At 27.6% G+C, this 23376-nt stretch overlaps 1 protein-coding gene across 2 annotated transcripts in view; it reads left to right on the top strand.

Annotated features, from left to right (window-relative positions):
• Positions 1 to 23376, top strand: part of ITP (ion transport peptide) — a 323605-nt gene that overhangs the window by 127579 nt on the left and 172650 nt on the right. The window contains exon 1 of one of the 2 annotated variants that reach the window (XM_075360043.1): positions 9282 to 9395. The exons of the other annotated variant lie outside the window; for it this stretch is intronic. Within the exon in view, the coding sequence (XP_075216158.1) occupies positions 9357 to 9395 (39 nt within the window). The 5' untranslated portion in view covers positions 9282 to 9356. Of the gene's footprint in view, positions 1 to 9281; positions 9396 to 23376 lie in introns of those variants that run through there. 2 annotated transcript variants of the gene reach the window in all.

The raw sequence follows: 23376 nt of genomic DNA, 5'->3' as shown, positions 1-23376 counted from the left end.
CAAAAATTTAAGTTTTTTTAAGATCACAATAACCAAAACCTTTTATTTAATATTCACCTCTTCCCATAAAAATGACCTGAATTTTTTTTTTTTAGCTATATCATGGTTTAGAAAAGGAGTTCATAAGAGTTGAAACTATATTTTCTATATCAATAGGCTTTCAAACCACTATAAAAATTTTGTGCATCCCACTCCAATTGTCTGTAATAAAAAAAATTTTATTAAAAAATCTTTTATTTAGATTTATTTTAAATTTAAATACATCTCGCAAGTTATTAATTGTGTTTAGAATGTAAAAAGCTTAACTTTTTTATAACCCTTACTCTTTAGTATTTCTTAAAAAAGATTACTAAAAACTTTCATTTCCTTCCTAGAAAATTACAAGTTTATTTATTTAAAATTGATGACTGTATCTTTGTATTTCTTAAACAATATTACTTTTTAATTTTTGTTCATTAAACAATTTAAAAAAAAACAGTTATTTTTTAAACTGTTGGACGATTGAATAAACTAAACTGTACTTATTACTGAAGAGTAAATACTGAATAAGTAAAGAAGTATTTACTAGTGAACAAACTTTTACTTTTACTTATAAGTAAATACTGATAGGAATAATTTGCGTGTAGTGTTCTTAGAGTATAGTATTCTTTTACTTACTTTTAAGTAATTACTGAATATGGACCAAACAGAAACGTTATCACAAAAAAACATGTTACATGTTACAACATGCTGATAAACCAGACTAAATCATCTTATGACATTAATTCTCATTCTTCATACGCACTCGACTCGTGAACATGTCTAGTGAAGATAAACGCAATTTTCTTTTGAATCGGATAAACCTTGCGCCACTGATAAAAGGGGCGCAAGATTAGTCTTGTTAATGTACTTAAAAACACAAAAATCGTTCTCGGCAAGTTACTGTTCGGTAAAGTTATAACAGCAAAAGAAAAAGCACGGTGCAACATTTAGCCATTAGGAAAGAAAACGACAACGGAAAAAGTTAAAAAAATTTTAAACAATATAAAGATGGAAACAAAGAAAAAACAGATAAGAATAAAACGGGAGACAAAATTATTAAACTACAGCAGTGGGAAAAATTTCATTAAATTATTAGAGGAACAAGAAAATCTAATATTGAAACAGGTACCGGGTGCAAAAAGTGCTGGAATAGAGTTGCATAAAGAAGGAAAATAACACGTTAGTAAGGAACAATGTTAACGATGTTTAAAAGAAAATCTTACGACACAGATGAAACTGTCGACTTATCGACTAATATCTTACAGAAACTTGTGTTGGAACGCGAGATATTGGAATTGAAGCTGAAAGGTGATGCATCATGCAGTAGCAGTGAAATTGAAAACAAAAGTGTACAAGGGGCAGCCGATGAACTTCCTGAGTATGATATAAATAATTATTTGTTATTACAGTAATTTTTTTCATTTTGTAAATAAATTTTCCTCATATCCTTTTTTCTTCCTGATGTTTTAAAAATAATTACGAGTAAAACACAAGCAAATAAAACAAATTATATGTACTTCCTTTTTTGATCATGTGATCGTTGTGCGCACGCTTGTGTTTGCACGCATGTGCACTTGAGAGTATTAATTTCCTTGCATATGAGTACACACAGCGAACTCAAGTGAGATCACGTACTACTATTTAATGACAGAACTGTGCATCGTTTGTTTCAAGTCAAAAACATAATTTCATAGTGATATTTTTTTGGTTTTATTTATTTTTTACTTTTTTAAAATACTAACGTTTATAAATTATTGTTTATTTTTAATTTCTTACATAACTACACCTATAGAGCATTTTAAAATTCAATTACATTTTTTATTAACAAAAATTTATATTTAGGATTTATAAAAGGATAAGAAAAAATTAAGAACAATTTTATTTCAGTTGTTCAACAAGTACGACCATTAATTTATTCCTTTTTTCTATGCTCTTAGAACATATTTCTGTGAGTCTCTTCATTCACTTCATCTGCTAAAGTTTCATCACAAATTTTTATTTCTCCTTCAACAATTTCATATTCATCATTTAGAATCTTACCAATATTATACAATGCGCACAAACGATTCCAACTTTTGCTGATTTATCCACTTTCATTTGAAACAGGTTTCCCACTACCGGAAACCGTTTCTTAAGCAGCCCGAAAACTCCGTTACGACTCATTTTTGGCTTATTAAGTGTTGTAAATTTGTTGTTCGGTATTACTAAGTTTCTTGAATGTAAGTAGCCAAGGTGCAATGCCATATGCCCTGTTCCCCAACAAGCAAATTTTGAAATAACTTGTAATGTTCTGCTGCCTCTCCAAACTCTGCTAACTTGGTTGCTACCTGGCCATGAAGCAGACTGCAAATCATTTGAATGTTCATGCTAGAGTACCTTTCCAATTTTGATAGCAGTCATCAAACTACGCAGGTTTTTAATATCAACATGGGTGCAGTCGACTCCACCGATGACACATGGCATCTTAAACTTGGCACACCGCTGTAGTTTAGCTGCATTAAGCTGACCTTGAGTTTGTGGAAAAGTAATCCAGTCACATGCTTTCTAATTAATTCTGTTTAAAACTGATTTTTTTTCACGTTAGCTATTATCACCTTTTAGGAAATATTTCCTTAAAAACTAATTTTCCCCTAATGATTTCCCTTGAGTATGGGAGTCTCCAAAATGAAATCACTTTTTCGCAATTTCAAATTTTTAATGCCTAAAACGTATTCTGTTAAAAAAATAAAGTCACTAAAATAACTTAGTACCTCTCCCCTGATATTAAAAATTTTAAATTTAAAAATAGTTTTTACAAAATCTAAAAAGATTGTTTTAATTTCGATTTTAATTTATTTAAAATAAATTTTAGTGAATATTTTACTCATTAAGTAATGCCCCTGATGCAGCAGCCACGAATTTAAAAAAAATTTGAATACATATTTTTCAGAACTGTGCACTAATATTTAAACATTTTTGTTACTGCTGTATTTTGTTGACGATTTTGGGTTTAAAGATTGTAATAAAAGATTTAAACATAATTAAACAAGCAATTTTATATTTAAAAAAAAAAATAAATAGCATTAAAATTTATTATGATACTGCATTTTATATATTGATTAAGTATGTATATGGATGAAGAAATAACTGAAACTGGCTAAATGAACATTTCTGGTCAATATTTTGTAACTCACCCTCATTCGTTGAATTTTATTTCCTCCGGCTCCTGAAGTTAAAATTTTTGAGGTCTTTGAATATTAAACTAGTGCTAATTGAAAAAATGAACTGCATAGTTTGGTCGGAATAGCCGGGAAAGTTATGCAATTAATTCTTTTTTTATTTGTAAGCGTAAATAAATAATAATTCCACTCTCTCTTAAAAAAGTGTTTATCTTATGAGACAACTTTAGTGAACAATTTCCAAAGTATGAAAATAGAATAGACAGCATATTGAAAAAGATTCGTAAAATAGATTATTAGAATTTCCATCTTACAAAAACTGTTTTCTGTTTTCTTCTTTTTTTGTAATTTATAGAATTGGATATCATTTCAGTTACAGATAGGGAACACAGAAATACAGAAAACATTATTTGAAGTAAAGTGTTCATAGGAAACATTTTTTTGGGGCAATTTTGACAGAAGATAAATGCAAAAAGTGGTAACAAGTGAAACACTTGTATATAAACTAATATTAAATTATTTAGTATTATATATTATTCAATATTACGTAGAATCAGTATTTAGAATTTTTGCTTTACAATAAAAAGAATTTTATAAATTTTATAGAGATATTTCCTCCTTCACTACTGAATTACTAATTAAATTATACATATTCTATTAATTTTCCAACAATTCAGTTATATATAATAAAAGTGGGATAAAACAATGCCCGTAACGTTTAGTGACAATAGTAATAACGATTTAGTATGCTAGCATCAAATATCACATGTTTCAAAAACGTAATTTTTCAGAAATGAAAAAAAATAATTTAGGTACTTCCTAAAGCAAATTAAAATTACAATATTATAATATAATTTGGACTGAAATGTTCAATTCTGTAATCAAAATGGTCAGTTTCTCTGTAGTTAGGATTTTATTTATGAATTAATTTTAAAACTAGTTAATTTTGATAAAATTAAGCAGCGGAACTTGTGAGTTTTGATAATTGTTGCATTAGAACATGTGGGTTCTGATGCACAAAACAATAATATTGTCAATAATGAAGTTAAAAAATGCGTCAGTAATGAAGCAGAATCATTTTTATTGTTAATATAACTAAAGAAAAAGTACAGGCTGAAAATAATTAAAAAGTAGAAATATATTTTTATTATTACAGTATGCCTACTGTAACATTTATTAACAAATTTAATGAAACTAAGTTTTTTAAACAATAAGGTACTTTCAAAATATAATCTTAAAAAGTTAATCAAAAAGTTTGATCTAAAAACTAATCACACACGTTCACACATATCTCCACCTGTTCACACGTAACTTCAACTTACTCGGTGTTATCAGGAGATGGTTTCAGATAAAATTGCAAATCTGTTAAAGATTACCGTTCCGGACCAAAATGTGCATTCAAAAGCCTTTCCAGGTCCTGTAGTTTTTTGGATGCGATCTCATTTATTTTTTCTACAAATACTGGATTTAAGTTAAATCCAATAGCATTATTTTTTAAAAGTGAAGTGTAAACACCTATATCTGCCTTACAAGAGACTTCTCTAATGAAAACTTCTGTTTGAACTATTTCGCTTTACAAAAATGCGTCTTGTTTGTTAAATTTTAAAATGTCAGTTACTTACACTATTTAAACCAGTTTTAGCAGCACTTCAAAAATCTGTCACATCTAAATCTTTTCCAACATGATTTACTTCAGCATGTTTTAACATTAATTCACAAAGAGTTTCTGGTTTTGAAATTGTCTCCACTCAATTCCTTTACGATTTTCCCAAATACTCGATTTTGTGGCAGAAAACTATGCCCAGAAATAGAAAAAACTATTTCTACTTTATTTATATGTTTTGCAGCTTTAGTTGAAGACAGCCACAACACAGCCCATTGTTAATTTAAATAATTTTAGGTATTGTAGAAATTGTTAAAATAATACTTTTCATTATAAAAAACTACACAGTGAAACAACTCGTACAAAACCAAACTAATCAACATACACTGATAGCTCATTGGCAGAAATAATGGCCTCTGATTTGCTATCCGTACAGCTGATGTGAAAACTAACATGTTCCAGAGGAACTTATTTTTTTCACTAACCGTCAACTTTAGGTCCTATTTTCCGTATGAAATAGCGATTTTTGGTTCTAACCAATAACAAAATCGAATTATACGATACTAATATTAAAGGAAAGCACTGCCAACTAAATTTTCGATTTATTGGATGATGCGAAGTTTGATTCTAGCGTACTCGTTTAAATATTGACTTAGCACTTTGTTATCAGTTTTTAAACAGAACCAAAAATATCTCAAAGTTTAATTGTTTCAATATATAGTCTGATGATAAACAACCGGCTAAAATTACGAAAGGAAAAGAATCTAAGTTTTGTTGGTAATTAATCCTTTTTTTAAATTTATTAAGTTCACAACTGTGAATTAAACATTACAGTGTATGCATTATTACATATTTTATTTTATAACTAGCGAGTGTGATGGCTACAAATGACAATTTTTTCCTTGAATGGTACTAGCCGGCAGGATTCTGGTGTGCATATAATATTGAGGGAAGTAATAAATTATTAACAATGAATACAGATATATAATTTTTATCTTACATTAGCATCTCTACTTCATTCAAGGATTAGAAGTCTTATCAGATTTGAAGTCTGTGTACGTGGGATAAATATCTAATTAATAAGCTATTACGATCTGTTAATTTATCTTTAAAGAGTCAATAAAATTTCAAGTAACTTTCATTGTTATACCGTGCTGTAATTACAAGTCGACGTGAGTAATTTTTTTTAATAGTAATTGTACTGCATTTATTTTTATAGATAATTTTGTGTTTGATATGAGTTACTGGAAAGATTATATTTGATTAAATAATTCCAAATTGGTTTCAAAAGAATTTATAATTATAAAATTTTTTTAACGCATAATTCAGATGGTGAAATGGCATCGAGTATAACTATAAAAAAAGGAAAAAACATTAAAACCTATAAAATTTATTTGAATGTTTTTAGAAAATTCTTTTTCCAATTTTGAATGGAAAATCAAAATTTAGCCCTTGTAGCGGAAATTTTATCGTTCGTTTGCTAAGAATGCATTATAGAAAAAAACACCGGTAATATGAATTTTAAGAAAGCTTTTGTGTTTAATTTAATTTCGTAAGGAGATTCCAATCGGCTGCAATATTTTTGTCTCAATTTTTTGTTTTCTCAGCACGAATTCAAGAAATTTTTCAATCGATAAACATATAATAATCTGAAATAATTGAAAAAAAAAACCGGCAAAAGAGTACCATCTTTGTTCTTGCCAGATTTTTATTTCATATACCATTAGGTTTTTAAATGTTATCTACTTAATCATGCAATATTTAAAATACAACTGGAAAAAATATTGAAATCTCAGTAAAAAAAATCGGGTCACCTATTTGTCTTTCTTGAACAAATGATGGTTTCACCTTAAAAATTAAGCAGTATTAAAAGTATACTTGAGAAAAAAATAAAAATTAGTAAAAATATATGGTTTCCAGTTGATTCCTTCGACCAAAAGACGATTTTATCATCCAACTTACACTGTATTCAGCGTATAATTACTAAAAAAGATCAAAATATTTAGAGAAAAAATTTTTAATGACACCAAAATTTAAAAAACGATAAAGTAATAAAAATTTAAAATTTCTCAAGTCGAGTTCAGCGGGACTCCTTTTTAAAAAGTTCTAATGTTGTTTACATTAATAGATGGAGTTGGATTTCCAAGTCGAAAAAAAATTGAAATTTTAAGTATGGGTTCCATTTAGCCTCCTTATTTTTTGGGGCTTAAAAGTTTATATATCGAAGTAATTATTTACTTTGATAAGTTTACCCGGTTTAGTGTGATGATATTTAACAAGACTAACAAAAATTACAATTTACTACAAGAAATAACACCGTTATGTCTTCTTGTTCAGCGAAATTAGAGGAAGGCGCGGGAATTGCACTACCGCGAATCGGTTAATTTGATAGTTGAGGATTGTAGGTTGTGGCAGGTGGTGTGGTTGGAAGAGGCCATATGAAAGCATAATAGGTTGTAGTTGTAGGTGTAATAGGTTGTGTAAACACACTGATGGAAATGTCTGCAGAGGCATTTGCATCGATGACATCCTGACGGAGGCCAAACTGATGACTGTGTTGTGTTATCAAGTTAAGAGGGTATAAAAGACGACTTCCGGTAATGCTCATCAGGGCTAGGAACGGAGGGGGTGGTATGGCGACCGGGATAGTCATAAGCAAGGGAGTATCTTCCCTATGGGGGTCAGGGTGACATCGAAAAAATCAGATCAAAGCTAGTACTAGTAGCAAAAGCATGTATTAAAGTTTCGAGATATGAGGCAACTGTTTCAAAATAATGTTGATCTCTGTTTTTAAATAATGTTAATGTTAAATCGAATTGACTTTAAAACGAATCGACTTAAAACTTTAAAATTTTAAATAACTTATTAAGTATTTTCATGTAGTATAGCTCAATTTTTATGACTACTATACAAAAATAAAAACGGGCGAAAACTTCCTCTCCTTTTTTTAATTTTGTCCAGAATTCAAGTCATCAATATCCCGTATATATAGAAACTATTTTAGTCATTTTCAAAGAATTTATGTCGTCATCCAAGAGATATCCAACAAAATATAGGCAAACACACAATTAATGTAAGTACATACACATCTTGTGGAAATTTGTTCAACTTTTTTATGTTTTTTTAACACCGTGTGTTTTCAAAAGATAAACATTTGCAAAACCTTGACACCCAAAGATTTTGCCGATCGCTATATTTTCCCTTTATAGCTGTACTGCTGCAGCAGTAACAAAGTTACAGTTCGGAACTGAAAAAGCGAATTTTATCAAATTTAGATCGGCTGTACTTCTTTTAAACAAGACGTCTTTTCATGGTTTATGCGCGTTTCAAACATTCTAATGATTAAAATTAAAATAAAATAGCAGTTTTAAATAAATAATATAGTTTTTACACTGGGCTTCCATTCCTTATCGTTATAACAATTTTTGTTTTGTTGTTGTTAAGAATGCATTTTAGGGAACAATTCAGGAAAAGGATGAAATTAATAAATTTCCAGAAAGCTTTGAAAAAGGAAAGAGTTATTTGAATAAAGAATTCTATTAAAAAATAGTGAAAGAACACTGGTGTCCAAAGTGTTCTCCAGGATAATTGCCATAAATATAATAATGATCTCGTCATTCAGGACACATTATGCATTCACGAGGGCCGAGGGCTCGGGCATTCACACACATTCACATAAATATGTATGTTTCCTTCCATTTTAAGTACTTCTTATAAAATTAAATAAGCAGTTTATACCCTAAATTATATTAGCATATGAAGCTAAAAAAATTAATTTGCGCAATATGTATATATATATATATATATACATACACACACACACTGGCGAATGAGAATTATTATTATTTACGTATTACATTGTCATAAGAGATACGTATGTCAGTCACAATCTGTTTAACCTTCTACATCATAGGATTGTATTGAATTGGGTGAGCGATTAACTTATTAAAATGCAAATGAATTTATAAAATACGTATTTCATAGAATACTATCCTTTTAAGACGTGCATAACATAACTCAAATTAAACGTAAGGTAAAAACTGGCATACGTGAATATTTCAATAAATTCCAGCCAAGAGCAACATTTAAATATATGATTAATTCGATCCGGACAATAGTGCAGACTTAGAAAAAAAAAGAAGTAAGTCAACCTTAGGAAATGTAGACGCGGTAAAACCTGAATCACAATAACAAAGGGAAGACCTCCTGCGTAACGGAAGGTTTTGAAGGTCGCTGCAACCATTCTTTTTGACAGGTAGGCGCCAGTCACATGCAGTACTCTTTTACGATGCAATTTTTTTTTTAAAAAGTACATAATTTAAAACGAAATGTAAAAGGTAGGCGCCATCTCGTGGCAGAAAATGGGACCTTTATTAATATGCTAGACTGTTCTTATATGAAACCGTCTTCATTGTTCTTTAAGTGATTGTTTTGAATACGTAACTGTTTACTGTTATGATATCTCGATTATCTTTGTTTGCAAGTGTGTTTGTTTTTTAATTTTTGTTATTAGGATTTAAACAGTGATTATAAAAGAGTTAATAAAAATGCTATTTTATTAAAGAAGTTATGTGATGTTACATCGAAGGAAGAACGAAATTCTCAAGGTGACCGTAAGTTATTTTATTTTTCTATAAAAATTTTATTTAAAAATAAGAGTTTGCAATCAGTTTATAAATAAATATTTGATTATTTAAAATGAAAAAAGCAGGAATTCAATGTGTAGCAGGATTTTAACCATTCTTTAGAGGTCGGGACTGAATTCATGAATGTTAAGAATTCACAGACATTAGAGTATACAGTCAACAATAAAAGTATACATATTAAAATTAATTTATGTATAAAATGTTTCCAGATGCAATTTATTAAATTACTACGATGTAGTATGAGAATCTTCTAAGCCTCTGTCATTAAAACAAAAGTTTTTTCCAGCTAATGATTTTTTACTTTTAATAACATTGAAAATTGTGTAGCATTTTTGAATCATTTTCTGGGAAAAATGATTCAAAATAAAAATACTTCGCCAAACAGATTTTTTCGATTGAATACAACTTTTCTTTAAACAGTAATATGTACTTTTCCGTAACGTCATTTCTGTTAAGAATTTCATAAAACTTTTTGATAATAGATTCCATTAAAATTCATTATCGTGAAAATGATTTGTAAGACTTTTCCATGCTTCTATGAACGTGTTTTCATAAAAATTTCTTCTTCTTCTCCTCTATTGAAAACCGCTCGCTGGTAGCGATCTTGCTGAATTATCCTAGTATTTGAATTGAGCTTAAAATTTAAACTTCCATCAATGATAAAGTTGAAATTTTTTTTATTCTGATTAATCCAATTATCTAAAGTTATTTTATAACATCTGCTATACTTTTTCACTAATATTATTAAAATAATAAATCATTATCATAACTTTTTTCACAACCAGCTTTTTTCCTCAGCTAGCTCCTTAAGTGGAATCATAAGTAAATCGTTTGGTAATAAGCACATGATAGGGGATTCTTAGGAACTCCCATAATAAGTCAATCCATAACAAATCTGTAAGTAATATTCTTAAAGTTCATTAGTAAAAGAATATATCTCCCTTCACTTCGTAATCCATAAAAACAAACTATAAACAATAATAACTAATATAAATAAATAAATAATCAAACGATAGCGAGTCGATAGACTCATAACCATGTAGAAATTGACAAGAACAAAGTAACTTGTAACCACAAACAAAAAAGTAAAAAGTAATCAAAAATAATATCACCAGATTTGGCGATAGTAACTACAAACTGTCATTCCGTAGCCTCTAAGTCAAGCACATGGAAACGTTTCAGCCTCAGGACGTCTCCGCTTGTAAAGTACATTGATAGCTTGATGGTTGAAGTGATTTTCTAGACATTATTGATATTTAATACTGTACTGTCTCTCAACCTCACGAATCGTCGAAATCTTCCAAAACAATTGTTCCATGTGAACCATGGCACCTCTGCAATTGTCCTCGTACCTCGTTTTGGAAGAATTGTATGATATCTACGTTACAATTACTTGTTATCCCCCACAACTACATACCGTAAGTGTAGATTGGTCGTAGAACAGCTTTGTAAATCAGAACTTTATTTGACAATATGAGGTGTAAGTTTCTCCGCAGCAACCAATACAGTTCCTTATAAATCGTTTTCCGGTTTTCTTTTCACTCTCACTCTATATTTCCAGGTCAAACGCCGATCTAGGTGCAGTCCTAGGTACCCCACATTCTCTTTATGGAATCAAGACACAGTCCATGCTCACACTAATTTATTTTATGAATATTACTTTTTGTATAAAATATTCTTCTCAACTATTCACGTCTTTTATTTATGAATATGCATCTTAATATTTTTATAAAGTTAACTGGTTGTTCCATATATATATATTTATTTATGGTTGTGCATGGTATGGTGTATGGTGTGTGAACATACAGTTTTTAATCATACTCCAAGGAGAATGGGTAATTTATAAATATGTACGGTACACGAGTATATACCATATACTCGTGTAATATAAGTATGTACCATATTTAGGAGAATGGGTAATTTATAAATATGTACGGTACACGAGTATATACCACATAAATATGGTACATACTTATATTACACGAGTATATGGTATATACTCGTGTACCGTACATATTTATAAATTACCCATTCTCCTTGGAGTATGATTAAAAACTGTTTCTTGATAATATTATTTATCAAAAAATAATTTCCATTTCCGAAGATATAAAAAATATGCAAAAAGGTAATCTTGATAAAGCTTACGTTCAATCTTATTCGAAATAGAGAGGGTATAAATATTTCTACAACAAATAAAACTATAGAAATAAAAATATTTTTAACGATTCAAAAAGAAACGTGGAAATTAAATCGACGCACATACTCGTATTTGTTCTCCTCTCTTTTTTTCTATTTAGCCTCCGAAACCATCGTAAGGTATTCTTGAGAGGATGATATATATGAATCAAGTGTAGTCGTGTATAGTCTCAGGTAGACCATTCCTGAAATGTGTGGTTAATGGAAACCCCCAACTACGAAGAACACCGGTAATCACAATGTAGTATTCAAATCCGTTTAAAAAAAGTAACCTGTCTTTACTAGGATTTTAACCTTAGAACTCTCGACTTCGAAATCAGCTGATGTCGAATTCATCACTAGACCAACCCACTAGTTAGTTTATGAGTATACTATATTGAAAACATATCACATCTGTTTATCACCTAGGTTTGGATGATAAATATATTGTGATTTATACTGTTTTTTTTAAAAAGAGATGAGAATGTTAATGTGCAATTCTTTATATGACAATTATTTATATTTTTTCATCTGATTATTATTATTTATAAATGTGGAAGCCTTAATTTTCAGCAAATAAATTTCGGTAATTTTTTTTAAATTTAAAATTCAGATTTTTTCAAGATTTATTAAGTGGAAGACGCTTAAACGAAAATTACATCATGTAGAAAATTTGATGTTTTTTTCTTCTATTTTTGTCATCGTATTTGCTTATAACAGTATTTTTGTAATGTAATGATATATAACTTAATTTCGTTATAATATTCAGAGTATTTTGTGTTAAAAAAAATTAGTTGAAAAATAAATAATACATATTTTTGACATTCCTGAGAGACTTTGTTCACGTTAAGTATTAGTCTCTTGTATTTCTTGTTAAAATAAACAGGAAATATTTTTTTTCAAATAAAATATTTTAAATGAAAATATAAACACATAAAAAAAAAAAAAAAAATTAAAAAGTATAAAAGTATTTTTAAAACATCATAATTACAAATTTAAAAACATTTTTACAGTTGTTTAGGAAGTTTAAAATTTTCAGCAGGCGCCATATTAAAAGTTAATAAGTAGCTGATAATTTTTTGTTTTAACTTTGCGGCATTTTAAAAATTCGAAATTTAATTTTGCTGTAAATTACTTAATAAAACTTGTTCAAATAATGCGTATATACGTAACTTACGAAAAACATTTTCTTTTTTTTCAAGCTACACGTATCTGCATAAATGTGAATACAATATTTTAACGGGTGCAAGAATACCGCAGAATGTTTTCTTTAATATTAATAATCATCATTAATACATTTTATTATGAAATATATAATTAATCGTTTGTCGATCAACAAGAAGTATTAATTTAATATTAAATTGCAATAGATTTTTATTAATGATAGATGTCATTTTACTATTCATTTACTTTAACGTAATTTATTTTCATAATCTAATTGCTCTATTATTGAAAAATTTTCCATTACTTCATTTATTATATATATGCAGAAAATTTACACAATACGAGCGAGTATGTTATTTATTCGTAATAATTACATTTAATTGAAAAGGCTTGGCAAATTATTTTAAAGAGCGGAAAATTATAGAATTCCTTTAATCGTGTTATGAAAAGACTAATTCTTATTAGAATTACGCTAATTGTAATCATAAATTGCAACCTCTTCCTAAACAAAAAACAATCTATTTTCTAAGAATTGAAGAAAAAGTAAAAAATGAACGAATGGTACGAGGGTGCTAAGGAATTTCTTATTTTTTTTATTCTCATTCCATGTTTTACGTCAATGTATGAATGCGTTTAAAATTCTTGTAGTAGGATTGTCAGGGGGGTGTACTTAACCGACCAATGAGCGGAAACTGAGTCATTACTTTACCATGACTATGTACTACACTGTTTTCTACTATAAGTTAATGTATGTTGAATTGACGACCCTGATGTGATAGTACAGAGAGATCTTTTCTATCTTAAAAGACTTGACTAATTAGTCTGACCTATAACATAGTACGCATTCATTTAATAATTAGTTAATTTATGTTCTTTTCGCACTAGAATGTTTTATAAAACTCTGTAATCATGACGCAAATATACACGTCATCTTGTAAATTGTACAAAAAAATTTCGCAACATCTCGTATGTACGAATCACGCAACTAATCCTAATTTGCCTTTTTTTGTTTTTTTCTTTAAAGAAATATAATTATGTTATATGATACTTATTTAGGTATTGTTTTACTACTGATTCTGTTATAAACAATGCGATTAAATAAAATAATTTGACGTCAAGAAAATATTTTTACTATAAATTTAAAATGAAAGTACAATTTTTCCTTAAATTAATAAATAATCATTTTAAAGGATTGAATAAATTTGTGAAATTAAAAAAAATAAGTTATATTTTATAAATTTGTAATTATGATATGAATTATTTATTTAGTTTTTACCTGAACTGGATTTTAAGAATATTTCTTATTCTAATAAAAATGTTTTTTACTAGTCCTGTCTAAAGATATTTATTTATATTGAAAACACTCATTTTTAATAGAAATTTGAATATCTTCCACGGTAATAATAATAATAATAATAATAATAATAATAACAGAAATAATTTTAATATATTTATCAGATCCTTCCTTCAGAATTATTTTTCAACTAAATTATTATCATAATTTAGAATTAAAAGTATTGAAAGTAAGAATGATTTTTAATTCATCGCTCTAAAATCCTGAAATTTTGTTTTCTGATACACTTGAAATTAAATTTTTTAACAGAATAGAACAGAACAGACAGAGAAATTTTATTCCCCATTATACATGGGTCTCGCCAAGACTCTAAGCCTTATCGGAAGCGCCCATTTAATACAGTACAAATACATTAACAATGAAAAATACAAATACACAACAGAATATATTAATAATTACGTCAAAAAAAGGTAAAAAAAATAATATCTACTACTAAATTTATGATAAAAACAAAACAAAACTGTGTATTACCATTTATCCGTGTAAGTTTATAACAAAAATACTGTTAATTATGACAAATATTTAGTGGTGTCGTAAAGTGGTTGCGGTAAAAATATTTTTTTTTTAATCATAACGAAATATTTCGTTATGATTAAACTGTTTGGATTTAACTGTTTTCTTCTTTAAGATTAACAGATATTCTGGATATTTACAGTTTCAGAGACTAGCCATCAAAATACTTCTTTCTTAAACAAATTAAAATTTGTCATAACTTTTATTTGTTTTGGTAACATATTATATAAATGGGTACAACAATTTTCAATGACTTTCTAGCATGTAAATTATTATATTTAGAAACAACAAATAGATCTTTATACCTAGTTTGATAAATATATTTTTTTTAGTTTTAAAATAATTTTTCACATAGAACATACATATATTAATGACTCCATTTCATAAAAGAATTAAAATCTTCCTGAAGACCTGATTCAGTTGTTTCAAACAACTTATGAGCAGCTAAGTTTACTATCTTATCCGCATACATAAAGATTCTACAGTATTTTAGTTCCGGTAGAATTTATATACATATATTAAGAATAATATCGGTCTTAAATGACATTTTGAGGTACCTCTAACGTCAATTTCAAAAGGATTACTCAAACCAGAATCAATCTTTACCACAAATTTCCTGCTTTTTGAATAATTTTCGAACATTTACTTCAATATCTTTCAAACACTGTATCAAGATCGAGTGATTTAGAGTGTCATTTGCTTTGCTAAAATCAACAAAATCAGCTAAAAAATGATTTCCGTCATCCAAGCATTCATTAATATAATTTTACAAAAATTTACCAGCAAGTTACCAATTCCTTTACTTTATTGATAATTAAACTTTATCTTTTTGATCCTAATAATTAAATATTTTTGATTTAGATACGTAATATTTTCTTTAACTATCAAGTCAATTTAGATAATTTGTGATGTAAAAAGGTACAAAATTACTTCCTGTAAAATTTCCAAAATATTATTAATTAAAAAAAAAAAACAAAAAAACGATGTATAATTCAGTATCTGTATCCTAACCTAAGAAAGAAAGATGGATTTAAATTTTCTCTCTTTAAAAATCCTTAACTTTTATTATCTCTTACGCTGTCAAATATTTTCTTTATAAAATTACAGTAGATTAACAGTAACATCTCATGATTAATGATAAAAAAGGAGTCTTTTTTACTTTTATATTTGCTAACATAGTACGGGTAATAATAAATATTTACCGCTTTGGTTGGTATAAGCAAGTACAAAAATATACTGCCCAAAATAAAAAAATAAACAGTTTCTCTTAAAGAAAAGATTTTTCAAAGAAACTGATAATATTTTGAAAAATGTTAAGGAAAGTGTAACGATAAAAGCTGTGAATACCTACAATATATAATGCAGTTAATTCCAATTTTGCACTTCCGTAGTCTATATATCAAAATTGTATAAACTGAATTTTTTAATCGGTACCCCTAAAAATTAAGAAAAAAATCCTGTTTCTTTCCCATACTAATCTATTCGTAAAATAAGATTTTCTTATTAAAAGAAAACAAAAAAGTTGGCAAAGTATTGCATAACTTTAGTAAGTCTAGCCGATCACATTTGCCTTATTAAAGTTTCCTTAAATATAACAACTTTCCAGTAAAGCCTAAAATAAAAAAAATAAGATTTTCAAAAGGTTTTTCTACATTTTAGGTCCGGGGTCTATAATTTAAAAAGATTGTAGACATTTCTTTATAGTTCTATATATGAAGTATAAACCTTCAAAAAATCCTTGAAATATATTTAAACCGAAGACAGATAGAGCAAAAGAACAAAATCATATATTTCAATTTTAAGATGAGGGAACTTCTTAAAATCTTAAAATTTTATGAACATTTTTTTAGATTATTGAATTTTAAGCAAATGTTTTACCTGCAAAGCATATGCATTATAGGTAAACAATATCCTTTAATAAAACTTTCTTTAAAATGCCACTGAAAAAATCGGAATTGGTTTTATTGTGATACCCCCTTAACGAATTTTGAAAAAAGTAATAATATGACTAGTGCCTCACATACAGAAATATTTGAGGTAAATTTGAAGAAAATCCTGAGCCAAATTTGAAGGTTCGGTTAATCCTGAGATACAAGGCCAAAAGCAATGCGACACACATACGTACACAGATACATACATTGTTTTTTATTTAGATGAAATAGTTGGACTCTAAAACAAAGATTTTCTTTATGTTTAATATCACCATACTTTTTCCTAGTTATATTCGTCGGAAAAGTAGAAGTCAATCCCAATTTTTGCCATTCTTTTGAATAGATCAACAGAACCTTCATTATGTGGAAAATTATTTTTTTTTACAATATTTTTGTTTCACATTTAAGCTATCCACTAATTTTACGCTAATTTTTACATGAAGATATCCACTAATGAGTAATCTTCAGATCTCTAAATCTACATTATTTATGGATAATAGTATTACATATTAAATAACTTATTATTTAATTTGATAAAAGAAAAAACTATTAGCTATTTTTTATAGAAATTGTTTATATAAAAATTAAATTTCTTTAAACCTTTTCATACTGATCATTTAGAAATATCCTTATACCAAACTTTCTGCTTGTGATTACCAAAAAAGTAAATATTTATTGAAATACGAAGTAGTTTACGATTCCAAATTTTATACGAAGGGAAATTCATAAAATCTTATAAGAAATTAAATTAAACACAAATACCAACTGAAAAATATCGACATTTCTACTGGGTTCATTGTTGTTCATTCTGTCTTATGAAAATTAATTTTAAGTATATATTTGGGTACTAGGTAAGAGATGTGTTTATAACCAGCAAATGTATTTGTAAAAGAAATTATGATCTTCGGAGAAAAGACGGCTAACATTAAATCCAAGATGTCTAAATGCAGTTGGATTTAGGGTACTGCTAGAAAGTGTACAATATCTTCTTTTGGATTGCATGTAGAATAAAAAGTATTTCAGTGTCTTACAGAGCTTATGCAGTTTAATTTTACTAGTGACCTAAATTAATTGGATCAGTCAGTTACTGTATGATTAGTTAACATATTGAAATCCTTTTTTGACAAAAGTATTGTTTTAATTTTTTTTTTTATTTGGCTTATTTATTATAAAAAAAATTAACATAAGAAATCTGATATGGACACCACATGACTTCTTTGTACGCCTATTAAATTACATATGTACATATTTTTAAAATGAAAAGTACGTAAGTTTTTATTTAATTAATAACTTCTGATATTTTTTCCATTTTTAAAAAAAATTATTATTTATTGTAATTTTTTTTAGAATCTGTGGTTAATAATTATTAATAAAACAGTATATTTGAATTAAAAAAAAGAAAATTTAAAAAAAAAGGAGATTTCGAATTTGAACCGATGTGCCTTCCCTTTATAAGATCAAAATATCTCATTAATTAAAGTTTTATTTGACTATAAGTCTGGAACCAATGAAAATAAGTACCACTTATGATATATTGTTAAAAAGTCCTCAATGAGAGCTTATTACGCAGTTAAAAGTTCAAAATACAATTTTTTTGGATTTTGGCCTTTTTTGGTCTAGTTAATTGCAATCAATAGGGGAGGTGCACAACTAGATGTTACAACAGTCCTAAATCCAAAATTTTAACATCCTTCGGCTAATCGTTTTGAGTTATGCGGGATGCATACGTACGTACAGACGTCACGCCGAAATGAATTCAAAGAGAGTCAAAATGAATGTTTCCATTGAAATCTTAAATTTTTCGCAATCACAATACTTCCTTTACTTTGTGCAAGGGAGTAGAAAGGTGTAAAAGGTTTTTATTATCATAATTTTTTAAAATGGTAACTTTCTATTCCAATTTTTAGGAAACATTTTATTTCGTGAATAATTGGATATTAAATATTGTAGTATTCAAATATGTAGATTTTCTACATGTGAAAATTTTTACTCCATTAGCGGTTCCATAATATTTAAAAAAAATTTGAGTAAACACTACGAAAGTAGATGTTTTTATAAACTCCAGAAAATAATTTGTTTTGAAACTCTTAACTGGTTCAGTTTTTTAGGTTAATTTTTTTATTATTAAAAACAAACAAGGACGATATCCGTGAGAAGTGGCAGTTATTTTTCCCTTTCATACGGAGTTTTTGGATTCGAGTCGCGATCGTACATGACATTATTTCATACGCTACAGAGAATTAAAGTGAGACGGACTACTATCTTACACAATGCTAACGATAGAAATATTTTCTCAAAAACTATTCACTTTATTTCTTTTAAATTTTTACAGTAGTTTTATTAGGGAATTTTAAACATTTTGAATAAATTCAGTAAAAAATATTGTACTGGATCTGAAAAAAATATTTATAATTAGTTGCTGTTCAGAATTTGTTTGAAATGTTAAAATATTAATATAGCTTTAAAATGTTACTTTGCTAATATCAAGCCGATAATAATTCACTGTATGTAATACTATGACTAGAATATTGTAAAAAAATTTCACCATGATTGGTTGAACGGTTTTTGAAAAAAATATTCCGTTTAAATGTTGGTTTATACCATAAAAAAAAACAAATTTACAATAAAAGGTGAAAAACAAAAAATTACCATTATATCAGTGACTGACATTATATAAATACACTTACTATTAATACATTCCAGGATTATAAGTAGGTAATTCATCAAGATATTTAATCGATTTCCTTTTTCTCAATTGCCTTTTTTTCTACCCTCGCGTCCCATTTCAGTTACTGACCGATCCGCCTTTTTAAAGCGCTCTTATTCCAAAGTTTTCACGCATTGTAAATTTCTTCAACCCGGAGTAATACCCGACGAAGAAACAACGTCATACTTCGCAATGTTACCTCTATAACAAAAACTCTTTTTGGAACACTCGACCACATCACATTATTTGCACCTTCATTACAATTCTAGGTCTTTCCATACAGACAGTTTTTTAATAAATCAGGGTCCGCTAGGTCCTGGAAATAGGTTTTATTATTTGCAAAACAGCTTTAGGCATGCTATTTTTATGATGATTTGTTTTTTAAGTGTTTTGTCATCAATGGGTGCGGCTTTCTTATATTGATACCATGAATCTGTACCGCTAGGACACAAGCCATAACAAGGTTCATAATCGGTGGAGATCTTGTGAAAATAAACGGCTCACACAGCTCTCGTCGTGGAATTTAAGTCTGACATTGTTTCTTTCAGCCTTGCCATAATAATTTTAAAATAATAATTATAGCTTAACTACAAAAAAAATTACAAATATAAGTGAATTATATCAATCGATTCAGCAAAGTCTAAAGTATCGATTAGTGTAAAAATAAAAAAAATAAATATTCATAAAAAAATTTTTTTCGGGCCCGACTTAATTTATCGTTATCATCTAACATCGAGAACCTAGGCTGCCAATCATAATAAACAAAATATAGAGGAGCTAATTACTCTTGGACATTGTTACGAAGAAACAGATTGTAAAAGATATTTGTGTAAAAATAAGTAACATCCGTTAACATAGAATTAATAATTATCAATGATAAACGACAAAATATGTATAAAAAAACAATTTTTACGATTCACTTTTGCAAGAAATAGCACATACCATCATTTTTAATTTGTTGATTAGGGTTCCATATAAAATAGCCTACTTTTTCAAAAATAACCTTGTAAGCATTTTGTTCTGAAGATGAGATTATTTTATACTAATTTTCCTATGACTAGTAACGATTTTAATTCGTTCAAAAGAAAAATTATGACCTATATTTTAAAATATTACGTCTTACTGAAAATTAATTCATTAAAAATATTAGTTTATAAAAGTTATCCGATCATTTATTAACGTAAACATACAGTTGTATTAATAAACATTAAAAACAATAACATTTTTTTTGTATTTCCAATAGCTTAAAAATCGATAAATAAAATCAGTTAGAGTTAACATGTTTTTCTAGCAATTATCTGTGTGATTTGCATCTCTGGAATTTATAATGAATTCTTTGCAAAATCAACAAATTTATCTTTTAGTTATTTTGTAATCGAAAGAAGAACTTAAGAATAGTAAATAAAATTTTACGAATATTTCCTATACAGAAAAAAAAATTGTATTTTTTATGTTTAAGATTAGAAGATAGTATGTAGTATGAGTAATATGAATTTCTTTCATCTTCAAAAAAAAGACTCTTTGATAAAACAACATTTAAGTAGTAAAATGTTGTTGTTGATGAATTTCTTTCATCTTATTAAAAAACATGAGATATCAAAAAGTTTAAAAATATCGCCAAGATGAAAATATCAATAGACAAATAGTAAATTCTTTTACTTATTTCGGGTAATCAATAATCAAATCTTATTTATAATTTTCTACTTATTTAATATTTATTCAAGAACAATTAAATTTCATAATAAAAGGAACCTGTAAAACAATAAAATAATATATTATTTACGATTTCTTTTTTTTCATTTGTGTATTTGTTTATGAGAATTCCGGTAGAAAATCTATTACCTAGAAAATGAAATACAAATTTTGTACAGTGCATGAACATATTTTATATGAGAATGTAAATTACTTATTAAAGATAAAATAAATGGAAAAAAGTTCTTTAAGACTTGCTACAAAATAATAGATTATAAGAATAATATTCTAGGAATCGGAAAAACACATCTGTAATTGTTTTATGTTACATAACATTTAAGATTTATTTATTTAATGCTGTCGATAGATTTTATTAATGATAATTAATAAAATGCGGACTTAAAAGCTTATAAAAAATAAACATTTTTTTTAAGGAAGACAATTCGTTGTTAATGTATAAACTGCAATTCATTCAGAAAATTATTTATTAATGTGTGTATTTATTCGTATTTCGTAGGATTTTTAAATAAACTAATAAGAAAAGAATAATTTAACAATATGATGTACTCTATTAATACGCAATAAGAAGATACTCTTGTTTTTTCTTTTCGTTCCTACCATTATGATGGATCACGTTTACGTAATTTTGACTTCTTTTCTTTTCCCAAAAGGTTTTCATTTCTTTTGCTTTGTTGTTGTCGCCTTTCTTCCATCTTTCTTTCTATTCAGGTTAGTTTTCTTTCTCTCTGAAAATTTAGATTCTCGATTCACTTTTCTATATTTATCTCAGTCTTTACACAGATCCTTAGAAATGTTTAATGTTTTTACAACTGTTTCTATTTATTTAAACCTATTGGTCTTCGTGACTCTGTTTATGCAGAAATTAAATATTTGTTTTGTCAATCTTTGGTTCTTCGTTATGTATAAATTACCATAAAACTCCAATCTACTTTTCCGGATTAAGTTTCCTATTTTTTTTGTATGTTTGTAAATTTATTTTTCACTTTACAATTTGTAAATTCAATCTTCATATTTTGGTCGATAAATTTTTTTTTTAAATTCTTATTTCTACTTTTGCTATTTCTTCTTCTGAAAAAAAAAACTCAGACATTTTGCCCCGTACAGTGCTTCTGATAGGACTAGAGTTTTATAGTGCCTCAATCTAGAGTTATATGACATGAGTTTTTCTATTGTATATATTCTTCGTGAAACAATAGACAGTTTCCATTTTCGTACCTTATTCTTCATCCCATTTTTTTTCAGTTATATTCGGTATTATGATTTCTCCTAATTATTAAAATTTTTAACTCTGTTTATATCTTTTTTGTATGAAATTTTAATGGTTTGAGTTTTGTTCTCTTTGTCATTGGAAAACCAGTTAGTTTTTTCTTAAGAGATTTGAAGAACAATTTTTCTTGCACATTCGCTTAGTTTTTGAATTTTGACTTCAGCCTCGTCTATATCTCTTGCGAAAACTGAAATACCGTCTGCGTAGGCCAGAATGTTTGTATTTATGAATCTAGTTTTAGAGCCCATTTTTATGTTTTCGTATACGTTTTACTTTTAAGTTCTTTCTTCCATTCTGTTATAACTTTTACAAGGGCACAATTAAAGAAGATCGGAGACAGTCCAAGAATTTTCAAGGGCTTCAAGGATTTTAAGCAGAGATTCGCTGTGGATGGAGTAGTAGGCATTCTTAAAATTTATAAAAATTTAACTAATTTTGGGTTTTTAATTTTTTTGTATAATAAAATTTGTTTTAGATTAAAGATTTGCTCTGTACAACTTCTGCCAGATATAAATCCGCCTTAATATTCTTAGATTTCTTTTTTATCGTCGGTTGTATTTTACTTAACAATATTTTTTGATGTTAATTACTGTTATTATTACTCGTAAAATTTTATATATAGATTGTAAATACGTAGATGCGCATTAGTTTTATATGTTTCTGAAATAGTGCTGGCATTGCTAGTAGTATAATAGAAGGGAAAGTATACTGTAAAATGTAGCATAAAACCAGTCCCCGGTCCAGCAATCAATTCCCATCCTTATCATTAACTAAGCTTGCTAAACTCTGACGAGTAATATAAGAGATACAATTCTAACACTCTATTTTAGCATAATAAAACAATAATGTACTCTTAATTCTAATTCATGTACTTTTGTGATGATCTAAAAAATAAATCCTGCAATTATGATTTTACTACTCGGAGAATTTTGGAACCCGAAAATCTTTAATTAAGGAGTGAGTAAAGAACACCCGAACCAGTTTTACAAAATGGAAGAGTTAATATTTTCCTGGCGAGTGCAAACGACGTATTATTATAAAACATGTTATACAAAAAAAATCCTAGTGTGTACTTTAAACCACGAAAACGTGTTTAGTCAAAACTGTTTTATCGTGATGTACAT

This window comes from Lycorma delicatula, chromosome 3 (assembly GCF_047948215.1).
Source record: "Lycorma delicatula isolate Av1 chromosome 3, ASM4794821v1, whole genome shotgun sequence".
In the NCBI taxonomy this organism is placed as follows: Eukaryota; Metazoa; Arthropoda; class Insecta; order Hemiptera; family Fulgoridae; genus Lycorma; species Lycorma delicatula.
Note: the sequence above shows the minus strand (reverse complement) of the source record. Positions and strands in the feature narration are given on the sequence as shown.